The sequence below is a fragment of the Argentina silus genome (assembly GCF_951799395.1).
Source record: "Argentina silus genome assembly, chromosome: 18".
Taxonomy (NCBI): Eukaryota; Metazoa; Chordata; class Actinopteri; order Argentiniformes; family Argentinidae; genus Argentina; species Argentina silus.
This window is the reverse complement of record NC_139672.1, coordinates 13,188,113-13,215,507: the sequence shown is the minus strand read 5'-3', so window position 1 is coordinate 13,215,507 and position 27,395 is coordinate 13,188,113. Positions and strand designations below refer to the sequence as shown.

The following is a 27,395-nucleotide window of genomic DNA, read 5'->3' as shown; positions in this document are numbered from 1 at the left end:
TGACCGGGGTAGAGGATGGAATACTTACACCAACTTAGCGCCAGATTGTTGGGCTGGAGCAGATCCTGCGACCCCCCTGCCATAGAGTTAGAGCTACCAGCTGAGAATAACAAGCAGGATGGACTTGATTATGAAATTGGGGAGCATACAATTTTATTCACCAAGCATTGAGCTGGGGATCAGCTGAACTGGGCCACATGTTGCCAACACCAGTCTGACACTGTTACTGGTCTGAATGGTGACGACCGGTGTGTGTGTGTGTGTGTGTGTGTGTGTGTGTGTGTGTGTGTGGGGTGCAGTGTGTATCTTGTAATGTTGCAGGTAAAGATATCACTGCAAAAGAAAGGGAGTTTGGAAGGGGTGGGGGGTGGGGGGGGGGTAGGGGGGGTAGTACTTGAGGAGAGGGGGGGAAGGGGAAGGGGAGGGAGGAGGGGGGCTTTGAGTTTGACCGGGGTAGAGGACGAGATACTTACACCAACTTAGCGCCAGATTGTTGGGCTGGAGCAGATCCTGCGACCCCCCTGCCATAGAGTTAACGCTCCCTGCTGAGAACAACCAGTGCACAGTGTTATAGCAGGAGCCCCCCTCTGCGGCTCAGCCCAGGGGCCTGAGGAGCCGGTCTACTCACTACGGCCCCCCAAGGGAGGGTCCGGAGAAACAGAGGAGGAGAGGAGGGGAAAACAGTCTAGGAAAAGGTAGGTTGGCAGCGACAGGCTTTCTGGCTGCGACTGCTTCCGTCTGAGAGACGTTTGACTACGATGTGTTTAGGACTTGTTTTGACTCGTTGGATATTCTGTGGATAAGGGGCTCAAAATGTGAGGATTTGTTCAGTGTTTTGGTTTTGTTCAGTCCCCAGAAACACCAGAATCCCCCGGAGTCTTCTAAAATCGGATGCATCTGTAGGCTACGTTTACAGACTATGACCACTGATGTAGGTGGGGTGCTTAGCAGTTAACCTGACCCCCCCCCCCCCCCACCCCAAACACTCCCACCGCTAGCCTATCAGAGCTTCTGACCACACCCCACCCCCACTCCCACCCCCAGCGCTGGCCTATCAGAGCCTCTCCTCTCTGACTGTCAATGCTATTGGACCGTAGGAGGAGAGAGACGGGTCTCAGCCTGCCGGTGTGTGTTGACAGAGTGTACTTTGCTGTTTAAGCTGCGGAACAGTTCTGTGTGTGATCAGAACATCTGCGGGTGTGTGATCAAAATGTGTGTGTGAGATCATAATATGTGCTTGTGTGAGATCAGAATATGTGTATGATCAGAATATGTGTGTGTGATCAGAATATGTGCGCATAGACTCACTGACACACAAAAGGAGCTTTCAACAAGTGAATCTCTTAGAGAGTCTAAAATCAGTGAACTTACAACAGTTTCCCTTTTAACTCAACATAAAATAAGGACAACAAAAGAAAGGGAACTGCTGGTGAGGTGCACTGATAGGGGGGGGGGGGGGTCAGGTGATAAAAGGCTGTGTGCAACTTAACAACAACGGGGGGGGGGGGGGAGGGAGAGATGATAAACGCAACCCAAAAACACACATATTCACAACTACAACTCGAACACAGGCAATAAAAAGGGATATGATTGAGTGACGAGAATGATTATGATTCTAGCGATTCTAGTCGCGATTGGGTCGAGAGATGGTTGGAGGTTGAAACACCGGCTAAACCGAACGGTGGGTATGTGACCGAAATAAGACATCGGTGACCCAGGCGGCAGAGAGGTCATCGGTCACCGAAGCCAATTTCGGAAATCCGAATGAGCGCATGAGAGCACTCCCGGACACGGCTGAGCGTTCTGAGAGAATGACGTTGTGTGTTGAATGTTATGGTTAAAACGTTCCGGCGCTTTCGGGCCGAGCCGGTTCTCGTCCGCGACACCCTAACGACCCTCGAGAACGGAGCCGTTTCCTCGCCCGGTAACAAAACGTTCGCCAGAAAACATATTGACGATGAACGACTCGAGGGAAATGCATGAGCAAGAAAGCAAAAAAAAACAAAAAACAAATGACACTCAAAAGCCAACGCAAACATGTTCAATGGGAGAAAACAACCAAAGTGACATCATGAGAAGGAAGAGAGAGGGAGAGAGAGAGAGAGAGAGAGAGAGAGAGGGAGGGGGGGGAAATAAAAGAGGAATTAAAAGGGAACGTGTGGAAGATTCACTCACTAAGGTCCTCATCATCATCATCAGCATCGGCATCATCATCATCATCCTCCATACCTTTCCCTCCACAGCACAGGACGAAGGGCGTGCGGCGTTCTACAACGGCCCGACACTGTACGCACTTCTTCATGAGGCTAGCACAGTCTGCGGGGGGTACACACACACACGCGCACACACACAGACACAGACACACACACACACACACACACACACACAGACACACACAATCAGTAACAGCTGGCTAGAAAAGAAAAGTTTCGGGAGAAACTTTATGTACTTGCAAGTGAGGTTCGGGGGTGTACGAAGCGAGTCGCAGGACGGGAGGGGGGGGGGGGAGGTGTGAAGTGTTGAAAAACTGCGCGAGACTTACTCTCACAAGCGCACATGTGACCGCAGGGCTCGAAGAGCACGGCGGCCTTTTTGTCGGAGCAAACGACACATTCCTCGATCTGTGTGGAGAAACGGGAAAAGAAAAAAACGGCGTCAATTAAAACAGTTAAATGATGTGGCGTGAAAGTGTGATGCAAGTGATGCAGCTTGATAGCTGTTCGGTCTCTCAACGACTGGGTCTTCGCCGTCCTTTTAGGTCCCTTTGGGTGAACAAGTCCACGTCCCCAACCGCAAGGCTGCACAGCTGGCTTGTACAATACGTGTCGTATCTTTTTCAAGACGCAGAAAAGGCCAGTGCTCTCTAGTGCCCCCTAGGGGGAGAGTAGGGGGGAGGGGGGTGGTGGTGTAAGGTGTGTGTGCAGACGGTAGTACCTTAGTTCTGGATTGGACCTGGTCCTTGCAGATGAGACACTTCTTGACGCGTGGCGAGCAGAGGGAGCAGGTGGCGATGTGGCCGCAGGGCCCGAACAGCGTGTCTCTCTTCATGTCCGAACACACCATACACTCCTCCAGGGTCTCACTGCTGCTGTTCAGAGAGGGGCTGCGGGAGCCCACCTGACCACTGAGAGAGAGAGAGAGAGAGAGAGAGAGTGAGTGAGTGAGTGAGTGTAAGAGAGAGTGTGAGTGAGTGGGAGAGAGAGAGGGAGGGAGGGAGGAAGGGAGAGTGAGTGAGTGAGTGTGAGAGAGGGGGAGAGAGAGAGAGAGAGAGTGAGAGGGAGAGTGAGTGAGTGAGTGAGAGAGAAAGAGAGAGAGAGTGAGTGTGTGTGTGAGAGAGAGAGAGAGTGTGTGTGAGAGGGAGAGAGAGAGAGAGAGAGAGAGTGAGTGTGTGAGAGAGAGAGAGAGAGAGAGAGAGAGAGAGAGAGAGGTAAGTAGAAGTAAGAAGCAGCATGCGACACAGCCCCCTCCCTGATGAGCAGACCGGGTCTCATCCCAGGGTGGCTTCTTCAGCTGACCTCTCTCCTCTCCTCTCTCCAGACTCATCCATTATGCCTCCACTGCCTCACCTCATCATTCATTTGATACGTGTGTGTGTGTGTGTGTGCGTGTGCGTGCGTCCGTGCGTGTGCGCGCGCGCGCACGAGAGAGAGAAGGAGTTTAGGAGCAATACAGAGATGCATGGAAATATCCATGGAGAGGGAGGGAGGGAGGGAGGGAGGGAGTGAGAAAAACTGTGAGTGAATTCATATATTGGTGTTATTATTTTATATCTTGTTGATGAACATGTATGTTTTGTGAGTCGGTGGTGCAATTCAGTCTATGACGGAGAGCTGCCAATAAACGTTGCTACGACAACACAGGTTGGCATGGAACATGAGGCCTGCCGGGCTGGGTGGTTTAGAGGGGCAGCCAGCAGAGGGGTGGGAAGGGGGGTTACCTGCTCTTCTCCTTGTGGCACTTGGCCAGGGCCTTGCAGAGGCTGGGGTCGGGGCACAGGTCCAGGGGAGACTGGCCCTTCTTGTTGCGGATGGTCAGGTCCGCTCCGTTGGCGGCCAGGAAGCAGGCGATGGAGGCGGCGCTCTTCTTCTCCGCCCCCTGGGTGCCCAGGCCCATGATCAGCTGTGGGGAGGACAAACACCAGCACATGTTCACTGTCTCTCCTTGCATTCGGTTCTTTATTAAGATAAAGCATCACTTTATCGTCCCTTTTACGGCTTGCGCTTCCGGGGCTGTGATACTTTTATTATCCAGTTTTTTTTATTATTATTATTATTATTTTTTATTATTTTCTCCCTCTGTTTTGATCTATTCTTCCTGTGAAGTGCATTGTACTGCATTAGTGTATGAATTTGTGTCATAAAAATAAAGTTGGATTTGATCTGATTTGATGAGAGGAAACACCGCAGTCACCAACAATGGCCTGGGGTAACACACTTTCACACACACTCTGCTAATACAAGGGACATTGTACCCCCCCCCCCCCCCCCCCCCCTTCTAGAGTGCCATGGGTGACTTTATTCGCCAAAAAAATGCATAAATTATAAAACACTTGGCACTCTGGGTGGTGAGTGTTTCCGGAATTCTTTGGCAGTGAGTGAGTTGAGCCAACATCCCTCTCACTCTCTACCTTCTCTCAGCTCTCTCCATCACACCGCCGGGCCGAGGCCTCTATCAGAGGCGCATCCCGGCCAATTGAGCCTCCTACGTGTCTGCCGGCTCTCCTACTGGTCTGCCGGCTCTCCTACGTGTCTGGTGACTCTCCTACGTGTCTGGTGACTCTCCTACGTGTCTGCTGGCTCTCCTACGTGTCTGGTGACTCTCCTACGTGTCTGGTGACTCTCCTACGTGTCTGGTGACTCTCCTACGTGTCTGCCGGCTCCTCAGCCAGTGGCTGTCTTACATCTGTGCCGATGGAGCCATCAGGCCGGCTAATTCAATTGCTGTCTTGTAAGCGTGCTACGGGAGAGTGACCCAGCCCTGCATACGGCGTCTCAATTAGAGCCCCTGTCTGTCTGCCGCCGGCGCTCTCCCCCCGCGAGGGAACGAGGGAGGGGACGGAAGGAGGGGATGAGGGAGAGAGGGAGGGAGGGCTGTGACAGATGGTGAAAGGGGAAGGCTGAAGCAGAGCAATGCCTTCCTCGTTCTGCCATGTAGAGCTGAAGTGATTTAGGGGGGGAAATCACAGGAGATCACAGGAGGGCTTGAGGTGCGATATGCTACGAGGAGACAGGGTGACAGTGTCTCTTGTCTTCTTTAGGAACCAGTAAGACGGCAGGTAGCAGAGGCGGTTGTTGAACAGTGGTGTTGTGACGGTGTGCAGATCCCTGGGCAGTGATGGAGATGACAGAGCGAGGGCCGCTGAGGCTCCTGCCACCGTACATGCTGTCATCATCTATCATCATATGTTCTTACTGACAGCGCCACGCTCACCCCAAACCGAGTAAAAACTAGAGAATTACTGGTGACAGAGAAACTATGCTTGATCGCCAACCACGTCGTGGTTAAAAACAACAGTTGGAAGCGTTAGAGGACGTTCCTCAGTGACATCGGCGCTTCAGCCGGATCCTTTGCGCATTTTGACATGAATAAATGAGAGTTGTGTTTTGATAATGCAGTCCAGCGCCACGCTGTTCAAACATCCTGGGGAGAACCCTGGACAGAAGGACTTCACGCCAGACCTGGGTCAAAATAGTACTTCTGTTTGACACTATGACTGTTTGCTCGGGCCTGCCTGGAGTGCCCGTTGGGCGGGGGTTTGTCATTTTGGGGCTATTCCATTGGCTCCGTTTTGCCAGGGAAACTCACTCAAGCACGGCAACGTATCGGAACTGAGGGAGAATACTATTTGAACCCAGGTCTGCTTCACACGCAAGCTCTCTGAAGTCAAGCGAAGCAGCCAGTTGGTAAAAAGCTCAGGTAAAAAAAAGTTGAACAAATAGCACAGTCGTGAATGAAATATTAGACTTTGCTAATGACTTGGACCAGGTTTCGCTTGAGAAAGAGCTTTTCTGTCATGAAACTAATCTGGATAATCTAAATAAATACAGTGGAGGCAGGGAATTGGTTTAGCAGTTAGTGTCTAGCGCCACCTTAAACACATACATATGCTTGTATCGGTGCGGGAGCCAATCTGTTCAATAAAAACTAAAATACTTCATCAAATGGATAAATTGGGTTGGGACCACGATGAGAATACAGAAGGGAACAAGAAAAGGAGTAATCTTTGGCTATATTTATGCTGGTGATTTGTTAATGGGGTATTCAGGGATATGAACGTACATGTTTAGACTTTTAAATTAAGGATATACAGCCATTAACGTATAAGACCTTATAAGCTTAGTTCAACTGTCTAATCCTCATGAGAACCCAAAATAAGATTGTTATACTATTGTTATATTGTAAACAAACGCTGTATAGCTTCTATCATTTTGATCTCATGGATGGTCAGTCCTTGCATCCATATCTCTGTCTATGAACTTGAGACTAGTTACATATCTTCAACCCCATTAGTGCCGAGGGTGAATAAAGTCGCCCAAAGTGTCAAACATTATACAGGTCACCAAAAATGCAAAAGAATTATGACGCTTCATTTTGTAGCCAATCAAAGCATTGTTGCAGGGTTGGCACTCTCTGCGGTGAATGTTCTGGAATTCTTTGGCAGTTAGGGAGTTTTGTAAAAGAATCAATCTGGTGCTGAGCGGTGGTGAGGGCTGTGGGCGTACCGTGTTCTTGGAGGGCTCCCAGGGCTCCACCTTGCTGACGTCCTGCATGTCCTGGAGCTGGCGGAGCTGGGACAGCGTGTGGTGACGCAGCGCCTCGTGGAGCGGCGTGTCTCCGTCCTTATCCTGAACGTCCAGCTTGGCCTCCGCCCGCACCAGCAGCTGCACACACACACAGACAGACAGACAGACAGACAGACAGACGCACACAGACACACACACACAGACACACACACAGAGGTTTACAACACCTGAAGCGAGAACCCATCCGTCGCATAACAAATGACAAATTCCTGAATGTGTAACATGGTATATATGGTGTTGTACAGCACGGTATGTTTTGACCCTTCTTGTGCCAGTGTGCCAAAGGAAGGGAAACTAATGGACAAAGTTGAAATAGAATGTTTTAAGAGTATCAAGGTTTTTTTGGACCGTTGTTTTTCAAACGTAATTCTGTACGTAATGGGAACAGTTGCATAAACGGTGTATTAAAGCATCGTTTTTGAACACCCTATAGACGTTGTCAAAAACACCATCTGTAAGAGTTCAGCCTCATATCGCAGCCAACGGTCCTGCACCACTCGACAGCTGCAGTCCTCGACAACTCCACAAGATGGCAGTGTGGCGACCTCTCCCCCAGACTGGACTACAGTGTGGAAGTCTCTCACGCCTCCCTCCCTGGAAGGCCTTTCCTCGGCACTACGTCAGTCTGAACCAGAAGGGCTTGTTCTACTGCAGGAGATCCACATCCACCATCTTACATGAACATGAACGTGAACGTCTTTCCTCCCTTGTCGCCCCCTGGTCAGGACTCGGGACTGAAGGTCCTCTGTGGCTCAGTTGGTAGAGCGTGGCGCTAACAAATGCTTAGGTTGTGGGTTCGATTCCTGCTGGGACCATATATACTGAAAAATGTACGCACTCACTGCAATGTAAGTCACTTTGGATAAAAGCGTCAGCTAAATGGCATATATATATATATATATATTAGGAGATCTTTGCAGATAGGATCTTCAACTAGTGGCAGGAGCAGGGGAGTGGGGGAAGAGGAGGAGGTGTGAGGGAGGAGAGGAAGAGGAGGATGATGAGCAGAGGGGGGGGGACTGACTGACCCGAACTATCTGTGTGTGCTGTCGCTCCACGGCCAGGTGCAGGGCGGTCTGCTGGTTGACATTCTGGATGTCCAGGCTGGCGCTACCCTGTGAGGAGAGAACATGCACACACACACGCACACACACACACACACACACACAGTGTCAGTCAGTCAGTCTGGATAATAACAGATTACTCCTGGATTGTACATGAACGACCCTCTTTCTGGCCTCATAAGCCAAATCAATAACACGATATCATGTTGTTGGAGGACCATCCTGTTTATATTTCGCTGACGAGCGCTTGATTATCACACAATTATTTATAACTACAATTGACCATGGGTATGACTTTGACGGTAGGCCTTTAGAGATAAACGATTTGTCATTTCAAAACGCACCTCAACACCTCTAGCGAAGACGAACGCGGGCGTAAAGCCGTCCCCAGTGAGGCAGCACAGCCTCTGCAGAGCAGAGAGCACCTCGTTGTGTCTCTACACAGACATATCCATCAGAGTCTGTCAGTCTACCAACTCCTGACTATGTCAGGAACATGTCAAAGCCTCTCCCTCCCCCCCCCCCCCCTCCCTCCCCCTCCACCCCCCTCCCAGCCTAGTGTTCTCACACAACACTGCCTGAATGTCGCAATAACAACGCCCTTACGCCGCTGCCGTTTACTGTCCTAATGAAGCCAGTTTCTGCTCCGGCTGGATGATGACTGGTCCACTAGTACACTACCATGGTGCTCTATGGATGCCTGGTCCACTAGTACACCATCACGGTGCTCTATGGATGCCTGGTCCACTAGTACACCATCATGGTGCTCTATGGATGCCTGGTCCACTAGTACACCATCATGGTGCTCTATGGATGCCTGGTCCACTAGTACACCATCATGGTGCTCTATGGATGCCTGGTCCACTAGTACACTATCATGGTGCTCTATGGATGCCTGGTCCACTAGTACACTACCATGGCGTTCTATGGATGCCTGGTCCACTAGTACACTACCATGGCGTTCTATGGATGCCTGGTCCACTAGTACACCATCATGGTGCTCTATGGATGCCTGGTCCACTAGTACACCATCATGGTGCTCTATGGATGCCTGGTCCACTAGTACACTACAGGCTATAGAGCAGCACTCGGCCATGGACCCAGAGGATAATACAATAAGCTATATTAGCAGGGGAGTTTTTATTGAATCCATAACGTACTTCCGCTAACCTATACAACACAGGACGAGGAGGAAGAGTTACAGGGCTTAATGGGGATTGTGTGTGTGTGTGTGAGAGCCGGGATTGTGTGTGTGTGTGTGTGTGTGTGTGAGAGCCGGGATTGTGTGTGTGTGTGTGTGTGTGTGAGAGCCAAGCAGGCGGGAGGCAGAGAGGCTGGAGCCTCCGACACATTTGTATGAGAGCATTTGTATTGGTGGTTAGATCTGAATATGTGACTGATGTGTCTACTTCTTGGTATGTGTGTGTGTGTGTGTGTGTGTGTGTGTGTGTGTGTGTGTGCGTGTGTGTGTGAGGCCCTATAATTTCCGCAATGCAGTAAACGTGGCCGGAATTCCGACTTAAAAACGGAATTAGGCAATATGGAATTGCATTGAGATGATAAGAAAACTTAATTTGCTCCATGGCGATTATATTTTATGAAGAGTAATCCTTTGTTATGCTATTCAACCCTGCAATACCGTGTGTGTGTGTGTGTGTATGTATGTATGTGTGAGTGTATGTGTGTATATGTGTATGTATGTATGTATGTGTGAGTGTATGTATATGTGTATGTCTGTGTGTGTGAGTGTATGTATATGTGTGAGTGTATGTGTGTATATGTGTGTGCGTGCGTGTGTGTATATGTGTATGTATGTGTGTGTGTGCGTGCGTGTGTGTATATGTGTATGTGTGACTATAAGACGTTGATTTAGCATTCCCCTCATCTCCGTGCTGTGATAAGTGTGTGTATGTGTGAGTGTATGTGTGTATATATGTATGTGTGTGTGTGTGTGCGTGTGTGTACCTGGTGCACCAGGAGCTCGGCCACCTCCACGTGGTTGTTGAGGGCGGCCAGGTGCAGGGCCGTGTAGCCATCGTCCTTCTTCTCATCCACGATCCAGGGTCGAGGCAGCTTGGACAGCAACACACGCATGGCACTGGACAGGAGAGGGGGGGGGGGGGGGAGAGGGAGGGGACAGAGAGAGGGAGGGAGAGAGAGAGGGAGACGGGACAGAGGGGAGAGAGAGAGAGAGAGAGAGAGAGAGAGAGAGAGAGAGTGAGTTGAGGGTGACTGCAGGTGCATACCAGGAAGGTCATGGCAGCAGCACTATCACATTTCCAGTGAATATGACATAAAAAGCCTCCATAACTCAACAGGGAAACGTCCAATCCACTTTTACAGCACCCTGGCCAGGCATCACACACTGCTGAGGAAAAACACACACTACAGAGCAACGCCTGCTAAAACAGCAAGCCAAGACATATCACGCGCACGCGCACGCACACACACACACACACACACACACACACTTATCACAGCACGGAGATGAGGGGAATGCTAAATCAACGTCATATAGTCTTGGAGGGTGTACTCGTGCTTGGGTGATTATAGCACGCACACACACACGCGCACGCACGCACGCATGTACGCACGTACACATGCATCTTCAAACCAGAGGAAAGTCCTCCCCCTCGGAGAAGCACAAAAGCCCCCCCCCCCCACGCAAAATGGTAATAACACAAGAGTTAGCTGCATTCAGTCAGGTCTCCTCTTGGGGGTTGGGGGTTGGGGGGGGCTATTGTTTAAACAGGATGGTTTAAAAGGGAGGCAGCAAGTGCAGTTTCAGTTTGAAGGTCATTTGGAGGCTGGTTGTACCACAGAGAGATGGCTGCACGGGCCAACTGCACCATCACACAAAAGGCAAGGAGGGTGTTGTGGTCCGTGATGGAGTCAGGATGAATGAAGCTGACTGACAATCTCTCTACCACGCTGGAATATGAGAGCTGACTGCACTGGGGGGGGGTGTGGGGTCATAACGCCACACCAAAGGGAAAAGAGAGGGGGGGGAGAGAGAGAGAGAGAGAGAGAGAGAGAGAGAGAGAGAAAGATTGTGAAGGGGGGGGGGGGGGGGAAACGTGTGTAGGGAAATAATACACTTATCAAACAGGAGTGTCAGAGAGAGAGAGAGAAAAAATAGAAGAGAAAGAGAGAGAGAGAGAGAGAAGTAAGAAGGAGCATGCGACACAGCCCCCTCCCTGATGAGCAGACCGGGTCTTATCCCAGGGTGGCTTCTTCAGCTGACCTCTCTCCTCTCCTCTCTCCAGACTCATCCATTATCCCTCCACTGCCTCATCTCCTCCTGCCCTGCCCTGCCCCGGCCTGGGAGAGCAATCTGGACCGGACCAAGCTCCTCATACACAGGAGAGGCTGGTGGAGGCAGGCATCGGGAGGACGGGCTCGTTGTAATGCACGGTCCTCCGATGTCTACCTCCGCTAGCCTCTACTGCTACACACGCTGTACTGAATGAATAAACGAATGAATGAATGAATAAATGAATGAATGAATAAATGAATGAATGAATGAATAAATGAATGAATGAATGAATGAATGAATGAATAAATGAATGAATGAATAAATGAATGAATGCAGAAGTAGTGGTATATACTGCCAGTGTGGGAAGCGTTTAACCTTGGCCCCAAAGAAACGTACGGGGCAAAGAAAAGAAAGAAAAAAGCAGCAGCTAAGTTGACTGTGGTGGGAAGGCTGTACGGACGGGGGCACAGGGACATCGAGGAGGGGTCATAAGCAACGTCGTAAAGGTAAAGAAACAATGAACAAAGAAAAGAAGAGAGACGCATGCATGTGCTAGGAGCAAGGCTGGGGGGGGGGGGGGGAGCAGGGGGGGTGATACGCTGCAGGGTGGATTCTGCTAAACCCACAGTCTCTCTCTCTCCTTCTCTCTCTCTCTCTCTCCTTCTCTTCCGTGTAATAATAAAAGAGCATCAGCATTGCCTCCCCAGGCAGTGGAGGCAGGCGGCCCCCCTGTTCAGATAACTGTTGTGTGGGGGGGCCAGGCCGGGGCTGCTGTACTGCAGTGCTGCGATGCAGCAGCAGCAGCAGACACACACACACACACACACACACTCATCCCCCACTCCTCTCGCCTGCACACCTGCATTGCTTGCAGCCATCTCCAAAACCCACTTAATGCAGGAGAGGAAGTGCTGCTTAAATGCGATAGCAACCCGCATCCCCCTTCCTACCCTAATCCTTCATTCTGAACGTGTCTCCGGGTAGAGCAGGATTTGCGAGGTGAGATATTTGGTCTCGAGAGAGGGGGGGAGGGGGGGGGGGGGTAGGGACTTTCGAGCAATTCTCTCCAGGACGCGGGCCTACGCGTTTGGAAGAGTCGAAACTTAAAACGTACACTTGAGACGAGGATTAAATATTTTTTTTCCACGAGAGTATTGTCTTTTCCGATGTCGATGACTGTGTGAAAACGAGCATTTGAAGCGAGGAGCATCCTTGCGCTCACTCTGCAGTGTGGCATTGAGAATCAACCTTACTGCATTGCTCTTTTACTGGACTACAGTAGTGCAGCCGTCACGAGACCCCCGGGCGACTGTCCCACGCAAACCCCTTTCTTCTCTCTCGTCCCCCCCCCCCCCCCCCCCTCTCCATGTGCACCCTGATTGGTACATTACACAACATATGGTCTTCTGCATTGGTCGAAACAAATCCATTCTGTCGAGGAAACGGCCCAATGACAGCATAGATCACCGCTATCAGTAGCAGTGTGGTGGGGGTGGGGGTGGCGCCCCCCCCCCCCCCAGGTGTTTGTGTGGAGGCCTGTGGGGTGTGGTAGTGCTCAGCAGGCGGGTGGGGTGGGGTGGGGGGGTGGAGAGCCCCTCCACCAGAAGAAGAAGAAGCCTGGATTGACAGGCGCCCTGCCACGCTGGGTGGAATGGGTGCACATTAATATTAATGCCCCACGCTGGCTGGCACTGCTGCAATGCAGCTAGCTATTTGCCGTAAAGGCAAAGCGAAAAAAGAAAAAAGAAATGAAGGGAGGAAAAAAAGAAAAAGAAAAAAACATACTTGTTAATATTTTTTTTGTATATGTTGTGGTGTAAGTGTGGGTATTTGAGAGAGAGAGAGAGGAGAGAGAGAGAGAGAGAGAGATAGAGAGAGAGAGAGAGAAGAGAGAGAGAAGAGAGAGAGAAGAGAGAGAGAGAGAGAGAGAGAGAGAGAGAGAGAGAGAGAGAGAGAGAGAGAAAGAGAGAGATAATGGGCAGGTCCGGCTGTGGAGGGCGTGGACTTGACCTGGGCGTTAACCTGTCAGGGTGCCTGTGAGGGACATTTTGGTGTGAGGGTACAGAGGGGGTGAGGGAGAGAGACAGAGATAAAAAAGAAAAGAAAAAGGAGAGCCTCCTCTCGTTACGACCGGTCTTAAAACCCTCTCTGCTAGAGCGGTGCTCCCTGCGAATGCAGAAGGACGCGTAGCGGAGGAAGGAGAACAGCAGAAAGGAGAGAGAGAGAGAAGTGAAGGGGAGCCGTGATGGAACTGGGTCACCCTGTGAGGGATCTCAGTCCCTCAGGAGCACTCCGCCAGGGCCTGTTGTCTTGGGCTGCAATTTGTCATTGACCGGGAGGTGGGGCCTTGTTTTGGAGTGTGTGTGTGTATGTGTGTGTGTGTGTGTGTGGGTCAAGTGGACAGGGCCCTTCTGCTGCTCTGGTCTGGCTGACAGCCATCTGTGTGAGGTGGTCAGTAGCAGGTAGCCACACTGTGATGGGTGAGAGAGAGAGGGGGGGGGAGAGGAGGAGGGGGGAGGAGGAGGGGGGGTGCTAGGACAGCAGAAAGATAAGAACCACCGCTACACACAGAAGCAGCTGATAATAAGCAGCTGAAGGTTGGACATCTGCACACGCTTCCTCTGATGGTTTGATCGGGGGAGGCTGGTGGCTGCAGATATCAGAGGACAGGCTTTATTGTAAACGCATCGATTGGAATGAGGAATGGTATCAAAAACACGAATGGCTCATGTCACGTCTGCCTGGCATGCAGTACACCCGTTTTAGCTGTCGAAAGCAAACGAGACCTATCATGTATGAAGTGAGTCCTGCAGCGCAGTGTTTCTGACGCGTGGGGTTACGCGGCCGCCCTGTAGGACTGCCTGTACCAGATGAGACTTCCATGCCGGGCGTGTGCTGCAGCCATCTTCACTTGGTTATTTGGAGTTTTTTTTTTTTTGCCTAAAATCTTATAGTTGGGAAATTAAATACATGTTCCGTTGGATTTAAATGTGAAGATTGACGTGGCCAGTTAGAAAGCAGTTATCACCACTTAATATGAGATTAAGTATGTGACAGAAAATGATGGAGCAAGTCACAAATAATAAAAAGAAAACCCAACAATGCTGGTTGGTTGCTCTAACAATGCACAATGGTGGTGGTCCAGTGGCACGGTTACCATGACGGCCCGATGGCCCACTCCGACTCTTCGACCTTCCCTACAACACTAGCCCCTCCTACCATACTAGCCCCTCCTACCACACTAGCCCATACTAGCCCCTCCTACCACACTAGCCCATCCTACCATACTAGCCCCTCCTACCACACTAGCCCATCCTACCACACTAGCCCATCCTACCATACTAGCCCATCCTCCCATACTAGCCCCTCCTACCACACTAGCCCATCCTACCATACTAGCCCATCCTACCATACTAGCCCATCCCAGCAGCCTACTAGCCCATCCTTCCATACTAGCCCATCCCAGCAGCCTACTAGCCCATCCTTCCATACTAGCCCATCCCAGCAGCCTACTAGCCCATCCTTCCATACTAGCCCATCCCAGCAGCATACTAGCCCATCCCAGCAGCCTACTAGCCCATCCTACCATACTAGCCCATCGCAGCAGCATACTAGCCCCTTCTACTATACTAGCCCATCGCAGCAGCATACTAGCCCATCCCAGCAGCCTACTAGCCCATCCTACCATACTAGCCCATCCTACCATACTAGCCCATCGCAGCAGCATACTAGCCCATCCCAGCAGCCTACTAGCCCATCCCAGCAGCCTACTAGCCCATCCTCCCATACTAGCCCATCCCAGCAGCATACTAGCCCATCCCAGCAGCCTACTAGCCCATCCTACCATACTAGCCCCTCCTACCACACTAGCCCATACTAGCCCCTCCTACCACACTAGCCCATCCTACCATACTAGCCCCTCCTACCACACTAGCCCATCCTACCACACTAGCCCATCCTACCATACTAGCCCATCCTCCCATACTAGCCCCTCCTACCACACTAGCCCATCCTACCATACTAGCCCATCCTACCATACTAGCCCATCCCAGCAGCCTACTAGCCCATCCTTCCATACTAGCCCATCCCAGCAGCCTACTAGCCCATCCTTCCATACTAGCCCATCCCAGCAGCCTACTAGCCCATCCTTCCATACTAGCCCATCCCAGCAGCATACTAGCCCATCCCAGCAGCCTACTAGCCCATCCTACCATACTAGCCCATCGCAGCAGCATACTAGCCCCTTCTACCATACTAGCCCATCGCAGCAGCATACTAGCCCATCCCAGCAGCCTACTAGCCCATCCTACCATACTAGCCCATCCTACCATACTAGCCCATCGCAGCAGCATACTAGCCCATCCCAGCAGCCTACTAGCCCATCCCAGCAGCCTACTAGCCCATCCTCCCATACTAGCCCATCCCAGCAGCATACTAGCCCATCCCAGCAGCCTACTAGCCCATCCTACCATACTAGCCCATCGCAGCAGCATACTAGCCCCTTCTACCATACTAGCCCATCGCAGCAGCATACTAGCCCATCCCAGCAGCCTACTAGCCCATCCTACCATACTAGCCCATCCTACCATACTAGCCCATCCTACCATACTAGCCCATCGCAGCAGCATACTAGCCCATCCCAGCAGCCTACTAGCCCATCCCAGCAGCCTACTAGCCCATCGCAGCAGCCTACTAGCCCATCCCAGGTGTTAGCCTGAGGCTGGGCTGACTGGGTAAACTAAACAAACACTGGGGCAGGGCAGCACACAGCAGCCAGTCCAGAGAACCAGAGCCGCTCGATAAAAGAAAGGTTTCATTACCATGCCTGGCTGGAATAACTCCCCCCCCCCCCTCCCAACCCCAGCAATGTGACCTTCCCCCTGCCTTTGTCTACCTCAGGCCCTCGTGTGTGTGTGTGCACTTTTATTAAGGACCATTTGCATAAACCGAGAGGAGAGCGCAGTGACTCGTGCATTTCTATGATTTTTTTTGGGGGGGGGGAGGAGGGGGGTTATCGCCTTGGAAATACGTGCCGTTAATTGAGACAGCTGCTGCATTCTCAAGCATCTCAGGTGCTCTTTTCTTTTTGGGGGGAGGGTCCGACTGCGAGGCAACTACAGCGCCTGCTTTTAATTAGCCTTAAATTACCTGGCATTATAGATCGTCCTGATTCATAGCGATTTATGGAGACAAAAGCAGACAGTGTGAGAGACCCAATGGCACATTAATGTCCCATTGGTTCTAGATGACCCAATTATTTTCCCACCCGCGCTCCTCTTCCCCTTGCACTTGATTCCCCTCAGCACCTTGAAAAAATCCTCAGTCTCATTTCAGCACTACCGTAATACTCATAATATACCGCCCGTATTACTCATAACACACCGTCCGTAATACTCATAATATACCACCCGTAATACTCATAATATACCATCCGTATTACTCATAACACACCGTCCGTAATACTCATAATATACCACCTGTAATACTCATAATACACCACCCGTAATACTCATAATATACCATCCGTATTACTCATAACACACCGTCCGTAATACTCATAATATACCATCCGTATTACTCATAATATACCACCCGTAATACTCATAATATACCACCCGTATTACTCATAATACATTGTCTGTAATACTCATAACACGTCATTTCACCCAGAATGACGACTAGAAAGATTGCGAGGGAAATGTGAGGGCGAACGTAGACAACGTCACGACATCAGTCATAACTAACAGGTGGGACTGCTTAGTCGTCTTGGGCTGTTCCAACCAACGTCTCGCGTGCTTTCAGAGCCGTGTGAGACAGCTATGACTGTTTCATCACAAACCTCATCCTTCTGAATTTGGACTGTTTTATCATCCCCCCCTTTGTTTCCACAACCTTCTCACGCAGGGGAAGCTGGTGGAGGTAGAAATCGGAGGACGGGCTCATTGTAACGCATGGGTAAACGCAATGAGCCCCGTCCTCAGATTTTTACTTCCACTACCCTTGTCCGCAGGCTACTGTGCACAGCGCATATAAGCCTGGAATAACAATGACTCAAACCTGGGCTTAGTGGGAGTAATTTCACTGGGTAAAGTTATTTGTTCTTAGTATTTATTTATTGTTTCAGCGAATCACGAGGCGGCGAAGTTCCGAATCAGAAACGTGTGGTGTGCAAGCACTGTGGGGGGGGGGGACGGGGGGACGACTACCAATCTTCCGCCATACACTGCAGACCCATCTCTTCAGGCTACATCTTGACTGTCCCTCCTAAAGACCTCTTCACCCCCACTACCCCCCTGTACAGTTTCTCTACTGTGAAACAAATCAATAAATAAAATATATAGCAATCATTCCTTCTTCTAGCATTGTGACTGCCAACAGCCCCTGGTCCTAGCATAGATTTGTTCTTCTTATGATGACTGGCCTATAGATGATTCACTCACTTAGACAAAAGGAATTGGCTTTGGATAAAGGCGTCTGCTAAATGTCTAAAAGGTAAGTGGGAAGCGCTGTGGGAGATAACTGACGCCAGGTAAAGCCAATGGCTGTCGTCAGTTGTCGTGGGGGACAGTCTTCCCATTGGCTTAATGAAGGCCAAGTTTGGCACGTTGGTCCACCAGACCTTCGGGCGCATTTGGGCGGAAGTGTCTGGGAACGAGACCATACCTCCACCACCCTCCCCTGATACAACATAAGACCTACAGTATTCGTGCCTGTGGGGCTTAAGTCTACTTATGTTTCTTTTAGTGAGGTAACGTTTTTGTTTTTTTCTCCCCACACTGAAGTAAATCTAGGCTGGGAGGGGAGGAGGGGAGGGGAGGGAGGAGGGATTGACCGGGAGCTTTGCAGAGCAGTGGAGAATTCAGCCGAGCCGCTCGAAGGCTCTTCGATCGCCGGCCAGCCCAGCCAGCCCCTCCTGCGCTGTCAACATACGGGGGGAGACGGTCTGAGAGGCACCAGTGATCTACGGCCGGGCCATAAATCTACCACTCTAAATCACCCCACACGGCTCGGCCCCCGGCCCCACATGCTGCTTCCACAGGGAGGCCTGATTGTAGTGAGCTGTGGGGGGGGCCTACCTGCACATAAACCCACAGCATTTTAAACCCATAACCGGCGAGTACCGTCCTCTATCAAATTGTCTAGAGGTAGGAGGGGTGTTAATTGGTTGGTGAAGATCCAGGTGGAGATGGAGCGGTTGTCGTACGGCAGGGATGGGGAGGGGAGGGGCCTTTCACCAGCTTCAGCACAGACAACACCGGGGGAGACGCACGGGCTGCAGAAGTTCGTTTAGGCAAGTAAAACCCTCTGTGTTTACAGAGTGAAATAATGGGGGAGCAAAAGGGCTGTGTGTCTGCTACTGTCTCCACAAAGCACTGAAACAGCGGATGTCCCAGAGCAGCAGGGAAAATGTCTAATGGCTTATTTGTTGCTGGAAGAGGAATGAGGTTGTATAACTGTACCTGGCACGGATAAGGGCCCGTACTAACATGAACACATTCCAGCTGATCCACAGGGTGTGGCCGTGAAGAGGGTGGATCGTCAGGGCTTTCTCCTGTTTTCTGTCACATGAGACAAGGTGGGGTGGGGTGGGGTGAGATGGGGTGGGGTGAGATGGGGTGGGGTGGTCACGCATCACACGCACACACCTTTCACCTTCTCTAACCCGCCACGGTGCGTTTGGAAGAGCCATCGGCTTTCGCGGTGACCACGCGGGTTACCGCGGTTATCCCGGGTGAATTATTCAAAGAGCCGAGCGTAGGTCAGACGTAAACATCCGCTCTGAACGTGTACCTTACACACGTGTACCTTACGCTGCGCTGAGGGTCACTGGTCGGCGGAGGCCGGCGGGCGGAGAAACGGGGAGGAAGGGCTCACCGTAACGGATGAAAGTGAATAAGGAACGGCATCAAGCGTGTGTTCGATGAGTGTTCGATGCCATTTCTCCTACTGATAGAGTGGTAGGTTTGGGTTCATGAGCACAACATGGTGTAGATCACACCATATAACAATGACTACTCAAGCTGGGCAACTGATAGTTAGAGATTTGCAAAGAGCGGTGATGGAAGAAAACCTATAATCATGAAAAGACAAACAGTGTTCTCTCCAGGTGCCTGGCTGAGTTGCAAAACACACACACGCACGCACGCACACACACACAATCATTGACGATGAAGTGCCATCAAGTGCACAAATAAATTACCGCCAGCCGTTTCAATACATCAAATGAATATATAAACAACGTTTGTTTTTAAATGGAGTGCGAAAATATTCATAGACCCCTGTCAGCTGTGTAGTGGGAGTATATCACACTGGCCTACTATATTTATTACCTGCATTGCTGAAGCACTTAAAGGGAGAAGACATAAATAATTCCTGCTCTTTCTAGGTTTTGGCATGGCAGCAAAAACATACTACAGCTGCATATGGTAGGTTGACTGGCTTCACCATACTAAACAAAGCTTTTCTGTATGTGTGTGTTGTGTGTGTGCGCGTTTCGTCACTTTCCCAAAAGCTATGTGTCCTTGAGGAGGAGGCGCTGCACCCCCCCCCCCTCCCCCTCCACCATCACATGTGCTGTAGCAGAACAGTGGCCAGGACCTGACGTTTCAGCGCGCAGCAGACAGAAGAGGGAGCATTACAGCACGGCGGAGCTTATCTATTGGCCTAGAGCCACCGTTGGCCCGGCCCCCGGAGGAGGTGTGGGCGTTGTGATTGGACGTGGGGGGATTCGGGCTGGTATCAGCTTGTCCTCTGGCTGATCTGTTGGACTGATCCCAACCCTGGGGAGAGGTGGACACCGGCCGGATTGGGGATGTTTGAATGACGTGTATCTCTGCACGCCACAGCAAATCCCCTGATGGAGCTGGTCTTGGGTTACCTCGCCGGCCGCTGGCCCGGGGGTGTCATGTAGGTGTGTTCTGTACATGTAACGCCACATTGCGACAAAGCGTGAAAAGCAGATTGAGGAAGGAAAAAAGGGCTCATTCCGTGGAGAGGTAAAAAGCGCAGGGAGACTAAACTGTACTAATCTACAACAAAGAATGGACCTCTGGAAAATGCTGATATAGGCTAAACTGAGGATATTGAGTGTACATGGTGGAGGCTACATTGAGTGTACATGGTAGAGGCTACATTGAGTGTACATGGTGGAGGCTACATTGAGTGTACATGGTGGAGGCTACAGTATATTGAGTGTACATGGTGGAGGCTACAGTATATTGAGTGTACATGGTGTCTTACCATGGGCACAATGGCTGTGAGAGCGTCTCATCTAGATTCCAAAGGTTCCTTGAACGTATCTACCAGATGACTTATCTTTTAATGAATTACAACAGAGCGTTTATCCCCCCTGTTCTCGGGCCACCTTCCCACCAACATCCTCTGGTTGAGCGTCAGGCCAACGCGCCGTTGTAAAGAGGGAGATATCATACCAATAGCAGATAAATAGCGGGCGGATAATCATTCCTCTGCAACAGGGAAACCGTTCCTCATATCCTGCAGTATGTGGTGCGCTCGGGAGAATTGTGTTTTGTGGTGTGTGTGTGTGTGTGTGTGTGTGTGTGTTTGTGTATGGGTGTGTGTGTGTGTGTGTGTGTGTGTGTGTGTGTGCATGTGAGCATATGGCAACAGAGTGGCAGTCGTACATTATCCCCATCAGACACAACACCTTCCGTTAGTGACACCGTTGTCGCACCCCGAATTACCATACGAATACGAAAACCAGTGAGGTCAGAATGCTTAATACACGGCGAGTACGTACACTCTATGTTTATGGAAATCTGTGTGTCCGTGTGTGTGCGCGCATGCTAGATTTTTGAGCATTGGCTAATGTGAATGCGTAAGTGGTAAGTGTGTGTGTGTGTGTGTGTGCGTGCGGGGCCTCTACGGCACAGCGATTTCAAGATCAGAGAGAAGAGGAGCTTCAGGGAACAGTGACTGGTGGCGGATCAGAGGCTGGCTGCCACCGGCCCCCCCTCACCGGCCCCCCCTCACCAGCCCCCCAGGTTGGCCATTCATAAATCACTTTTATACCGTCTAGCGCTCAAGAGGCTCACCATCCAAATGATGCACGGAGCAAAGAGTTGAGGTAGGAGGACGGGAGGAAAGGCTGACGGGGGACTGATAAAGTAAAGGGAGGGAAGAACCTGGCTGACGGGAAGCGAGGGTGGAGATTTAGTCAAAAGCCCAAACTGGGCTCATTAGAAGGAGCTTCTTATCCATCTATGATGTGGGCTGGTGGGCCGGGACACAGAGGGGAGCGTTAAACAGGTGAGAGGGGAAGATCTCGCAAGGATCCAACCAAGAGACGCAGAAGAAGCCTCAGGATCATCTGAAGGCTCACCAGAGCCTCCCCTCTCCCCAAAAGTGTTTAAGAGGATCTCCTTTCAAGTCCAGAGACTTATGAGCGATGCGGTGGTAAATCGTTTGAGGAGGATTATCAAATCAAAAAGCCCCACCAAAAAATGTTGCTGAGAAATCATTCATACAAACCTGAGTTCGAATTCAAATAATTCCACGATGAGAACATCTATTTTATTTTATGCAGTGTGAAAACAAAAACAATGGTTTCTGTGGCCCGCCTACATTTTGGGAACAAATACAAATTGAGACGCACGAAACTCTTCATACAGTCCTGAAAAACCGCCCATCTAATTCAAAAGTGCTTGAATGGAGATAGAGGAGTCTTAAGTGGGACGTGGATGGAAAACAACCCTCAGTGAAACAAAACACATCCATTAGTGGCCCCTTTCCTTATTGATCGATTAACTGCTCAGACAAACATTCAGGCCCGTACTATTCATCACAGGGGGAGGACGCATGCCCATGCTGGGCGATACAGGGGTGGTTTATGAAGGAGGAAGGCTGTCTGGGTGTAATTAGGATGAAACCTCTGGGCTGGTTGGGCCGGGGAAGGGCACTAGGCCCGGTCAGACCATATGGGGGTATTATGAACGGAAGAGTAGCAGCGGAACAAAACCCGCTTCGGACCATCGATCACTCACACAAAACATGCTTTTTGGACTGACTCCCGCTCGGAGTCAAACTATTGCTTCCAGGTTCAAAGTCAAAGAGTGTAAAGCAGGAGCGGCGGGGGGCTGAAGTCAATCACATCATTGAGCTTCATCAAGAGTTCTGAAAAATGAATGCTGGTATACAACATTTTTTTTGGAGAAGCTAAAAAGACTTGGCCATTGGATGAACTCAAATCAGCAAAGAGGACCTATCAGCTTGACTAGGGGAGTCCTGCTTGATGTCCTGCTTGATGTCTCCCCACGGAGAGAAGAGTGAAGGCAGCAGCAGGACAGCCTCAACCCTCCTGACACTCAATGCATGTGTACACCTGATACACCAAATACAGTATTTGGTCTTTTTAAAATCCTTTAGGTGCACTTTAGAGCTTGACTGGCAGCAAAGGGAACCGATGAAAAAAAAAAAAAAAAAACAGATGCAAAAATAGTCAGGGCAAGTTGAGTCAAGCAAAACCTCAAGCATTTGAAAAACATAAGACTATTAAGACAGGTTTGCTACTTAACAATTATACTGGGGCGGTTCGGCAGGATGACACACCCACGCTCCAGGAAAGGAGGAGAGGGGGAACGAGAAGAGAGAGAGCATTTACAGCCGGGTGAGAGTGGACAGCAGGGTGTAAGTAGTTAAGAACTAAGTTCCCTGATGAGGTGGAGATGGCGGACGGACAAGCAATCCCAACATAAAATTGGCAAACAACAAATCAAACATGGGCTTTCCAGAGCCTGGACAGAGTCCAATAGCTGAGCAAATGAGCAAAAAAAAAGAAAAACTACATAGTCCTCCTTTAAGCAAGAGTGCCACTGTGAAGAAATGATGGCTCGCTGAAAAGTTACGGCTGGTTTGATTTAAAGAGGCCTGTGAAAGTGGAGACTGCGAGGCTCATTTTTAGAGCCCAATAACAGGTGGACGTTCGGAGCAGCCATTTATACAGTTGCAATTCTGCACTTTCATTGGCCGTGTAAGGTCAAGCTTTCGAGCAGGCATATTAGCTTGGAATCCATTCCACCTGGCAAATGGTCAATGCTTGTAATAGCCATAAAGATAATGTAATCGAATGGCTATAAATTGCAGTGACAATACATTAATTGAATTGCGTACTTAAATCTATGCAGAACTCTCTCCGCCATAAAAAGGGCCATGGATATAATTTGCTATTGTGAGTGGGAAGAAGTGTGCCAGGGAGCTTGTTAGAGAGGATATTAAATCAATCACCAGATAGACATTTGAGAGAACATCAGGCTAACTGAAAAACACTGGGCTTTCTCATGACAACACACTTTCTCACCAACATACAATGAAGCCTTCCTTCTCGGCTGTGTCTGGGCATTTTCAATCTGCTTAACTATGACACAAAACGCCTCAGAGGCATGTCGGGATGATTACCTAAAGGAGACGTAAAACATGGCGTGGAAAAAACAAGAACCTTGGTTTTAAATAAGAGCGTACACGTTCTTGTGCACTGCAGTTCGACCGGGGAGGTGGAGGTTGAGGGGCAGAGAGGTAGCAGAATTTGTCAAAGGCAGTCGGAGAGAGCAAGAAAGAAAGAGATAGAGAGAGAGAGAGTGAGAGGAGGGCACAGAGGACATTCCTGGCATACAGGATAGATGTGCCCCGTGATGAGACCAACTAATTAAACAGATTCTTCAGTGGTCGTGCCTCGGGAAAGCTGGAAAAAGCCAGGCACTTGAAAATTAATGAAAGCTCAAAAGGAGAGAAAAGACACCCAAAGCCTTTGGGGTAACATTTGCCGACGCCGCAGAGGTGAGGCTGTAGCGGGCTTACTTCTGCATCGCCAAAGAAGAAGAAAAAAGAAGAAAAAAAGGGGGGGGGGGGGGGGGATGCAGGACAGCACAATGATAACCGTTACTCTCCAGTACCCCTTCTCCACTTCTCGCCACCACCGGCAGCACTGTCTTCCCCTCCCTCCTGCTCCTCTGTTTCTCAAATGCGCAGTGTTTCTAAGTATAGAGTTTGAACAGACACAAGCTCTACCATAAGCAGTGTGTTCCAACGCTATTTAAAAGAAGAGAGGGAGAGAGAGAAGGGGGGGGGGTTCAAAAGGAGGGAGAGAGAGAGAGGTAGAGATGGGTGGCTGTGGGGGGAGGTTTGAATTAAAAACAGGGGGTAGGGGGGGGGGGGGGGGGGAAGAATCACAGATATACAAACGGAACCATGAGAGACCACTTTATTTGGCGGTGCTTAAAATAGAGCAGCAAATGGCAGCACGGGGGCTAGCCGGGGCTAACGCTACTCCCCTTGCAGGACGGCGCAATCAATAGGCGGGGAGCTGGATGGGAGGCTTCCCGGACAGCTGCTGAGGGGCTATGGCAGGGGGGGGGAGGGTGGGGGGGGGAGTGGAGCAGAGCGGAGCAGAGACTATTTTTTCCACTGCTTGACTAAATATGGTCAGGGAGGTGGTGGAGAGAGACACCGGAGGAGCCCAGCGACCGGGGCCGGGTGCGTGTTTCAAATGCTTGGCTGCCCGTGTTGCGCTAACCGTTTAGCTTAGCTTTCTTGGCTGTTGGGCCCAGAAGGGGACACCAACCAGCTAGCCTGCCATACCCTCCCCCCCCCTTTCGTTGGCTGGGTGGGTGGGTGTGTGTGTGTGTTGCGTGTTGGTGACCCTCCCTCCGCCACCACTGGCTGCTCCGGACCGTGACCTTTCTCCCCCAGAAGAGGTGACCTCTGGCGTACGGCCCACAGACCTGTCACACTCCTACTTTCGCCGCTACTTTGAACGGACATTTCAGATTACAGTACGACTGGAGATTCTGTGTACAGTTTCAACCGCAAAACTACCGATCCGGCGAGGGATACTGTGATACGAACTCGCTCTGAATAATAAAACAGTTTGCATGTGCATATATAAAAAAAAATAAAAAATAAAAAAAATCCTCTGTGCAGAAAAAGCGTGTGGTAGTGTGTGTCGTCTGAGGGGGCAATAAAAAAATAAAATTAATAAAAACTAAGAGGGAGGGAAGGAGAGAGAGAGAGAGAGAGAATGGGCGCTACACTTTCTGCATCTCCTATAGACCAGGGCATCCTCCCAGCTCACTCGCTATGAACGCACATGGTTGGAGAGGAGAGTGCTGCAGAGTTTTTTTCTCTCTCCCTCTCTCTCTCTCTCTGCCTCCCTTTTTCAAGCGGCTCCTCATGTCAGCGCAATGTCTTTCCTCTCCTAAAGGTATGGTGTGAGTGTGTATGCGTCTGTGTGTGTGTATGTACGTGTGTGTGTGTGTAGGTGTGTGTGTGCACGTGCGTGCGCGCGCGCTCTCCTCTCTCTCCTCCCCCTCCCCTCCCTGACTCTGGCGCTACCCCACTCAACCCCCCCCCCCCCCCCCTCCCTCCCCCTCCCTCCCTCCCCACCCCCTCCCCCCAGAGAAGCTGATTCAGCGAGTCAGGCGTGCACCCAGCACACACGATGGCTGCAGCAGCTGGAGCTCTCTCTCTCTCTCTCTAGGTCATTATGGCTCTCTTCACCACGGGAGGAGAGGAGAGGAGAGGAGAGGAGAGGAGGGGAGAGGAAAGGAGAGGAGGAAGAGAGAGGAGGAGCAGCCCACATAGCAAACTGATCTGACAGGTAATATATGCTCCCCCCTTTGCTTTCGGACGGGAGTTTATCCGCGACGGGCCCCGGCATCTCTCTCTCTCTCTCTCTCCCTCTCTCTCTCTCCCTCTCTCTCTCTCTCTCTCCCTCTCTGTGTTATTAACCGCATGGTTTGCCTGTGAGTAGCATAGTCGGAAGGGGGAGTGGAATTGACTGTTCTGCAGCAGCAGCAGCAGTAGGACAGAACTTAACCAACGAACACCTTGTGCTTTTGGGGGTTTTCCTGGGTTTTTTGCTTCTTGGCTGGGAAGAAGGGAAGAGGAGAAGAGGAGAAGGAGAACCGGGGAGTAGTGTGAAGAGGAAAAAGTCGGGGAAGCAGGTGAAGGTGGAACCCGGGAGGGGGAGGGAGGAGGGGTTGGTCGTCCACATGGATTTTTGCATTTTCTCTCCCTCTCCCTCTCTCTCTCTCTCTCCCTCCCTCTCTCTCTCTCTCTCTCTCTCTCTCTCTCTCTCTCTCTCTCTCATCCTGCGTTCCCGGCCGGACATGCTGCAGCAGCAGAGCTCTCTGGCTCATTAGGCTTTGACGGTTGCAGTCCCGCCGCTTTCTAACGACGGGCTCGTTAACTCAGACCTGCGCTGGCGTGGAGGAGAGCCCTTCCCTTTCTTCACCCTACACTCCTTCTGCACGGGACCCTTCCATCATCCTGTGGCACTTGCTCAAGGGATACAACTGACGGGACGTTCTTTTTTTTTTCTTTTTCTTCTTTTTCCATCCACCAGCTTGGGGTGGTGGTGGTGGTGGTGGTGGGTGGGTGGGTGGGCGGGCGGGTGGGGGGCTTTGCCATGTCTCTTAATTGCAGGGGGGTAAGTTTGAGGAGGTGTCGCAATAAGGTCCAAGGATGGCTGGACTGTTGGAATGTGGACGTCGGGGGACGGGGGAGACGAGGCGTCAGAATTACGAACGGAGGGCGGGACGTGACTTCTAAGCGGGGGGGGGGGGGGGCGGATTGACGGCACACAGCTGTGGCAGCGTATTAACGCTGAGGGGAGGGGAGGGGGGAGGTGAGGGATGAGGACGGGTGGAGGACGGGGGGGGGGGGTTGCGTGGATGTGTGTCACTGCCTGAACCCATAGTACCTGGGGTAGTAACCCAGTTTCTCTCTCTCTCTCTCTGTGTGTGTGTGTGTGTGTGTGTGTGTGTGCGTGCGTGCTTGCTCGGGGCAGGCAGGGCACATGGTACTGCAGTGCTGTGTCCCAGCCGGGCCGAGGCAGAGGCAGAGACGGTAGCCGCCCTGCTCGTTCGCTCGCTCGCGTCCCCCGGTCGCTAGCTAGGAATTTCCACCCCCCTCTCCTCTGCGCTCACCCTCTCGGGCGGCTGTGACATTTCCTAAACGGGACGTCACACCTCCGGCGCAGGGGCTCATCCGGCCCAGCCCTATCTTTACGCCAGGAGAAGACAACTGTCACCCTCCTGTTCGGGGGGCTCTCCATTCCTAGCCCGGGCTCGGGACCGCAGACACGTTTCGCTCTCTTTACCATCTAGGACCTTTTCACAACATTCTCCAAAAGTGCCAGGCCGAGAGAGAAAACATGTCAACTGCCCCTCCATTTTCTCTCTCTTACCCATAGCCTCAGAGGCTAGCTTTACAGCGGGTGTGGAGAGAGAGCGACACAGAGAGAGAGAGAGGGTGGGT

The 27,395-nt window shown here is 51.1% G+C and overlaps 1 protein-coding gene across 2 annotated transcripts in view; it reads right to left on the bottom strand.

Annotated features, from left to right (window-relative positions):
* The window catches only part of mib1 (MIB E3 ubiquitin protein ligase 1), a 58,419-nt gene that overhangs the window by 2,081 nt on the left and 28,943 nt on the right, over nt 1–27,395 (bottom strand). The window contains exons 13-21 of one of the 2 annotated variants that reach the window (XM_083689557.1): nt 9,833–9,965; nt 7,832–7,918; nt 6,723–6,881; nt 3,938–4,119; nt 2,935–3,124; nt 2,543–2,621; nt 2,176–2,316; nt 474–545; nt 29–100 (exon numbers count right to left, since the gene is read on the bottom strand). In XM_083689557.1, the coding sequence (XP_083545683.1) occupies nt 29–100; nt 474–545; nt 2,176–2,316; nt 2,543–2,621; nt 2,935–3,124; nt 3,938–4,119; nt 6,723–6,881; nt 7,832–7,918; nt 9,833–9,965 (1,115 nt within the window). The remainder of the gene's footprint in view (nt 1–28; nt 101–473; nt 546–2,175; nt 2,317–2,542; nt 2,622–2,934; nt 3,125–3,937; nt 4,120–6,722; nt 6,882–7,831; nt 7,919–9,832; nt 9,966–27,395) is intronic. The other variant, XM_083689558.1, reaches the window with a different exon arrangement.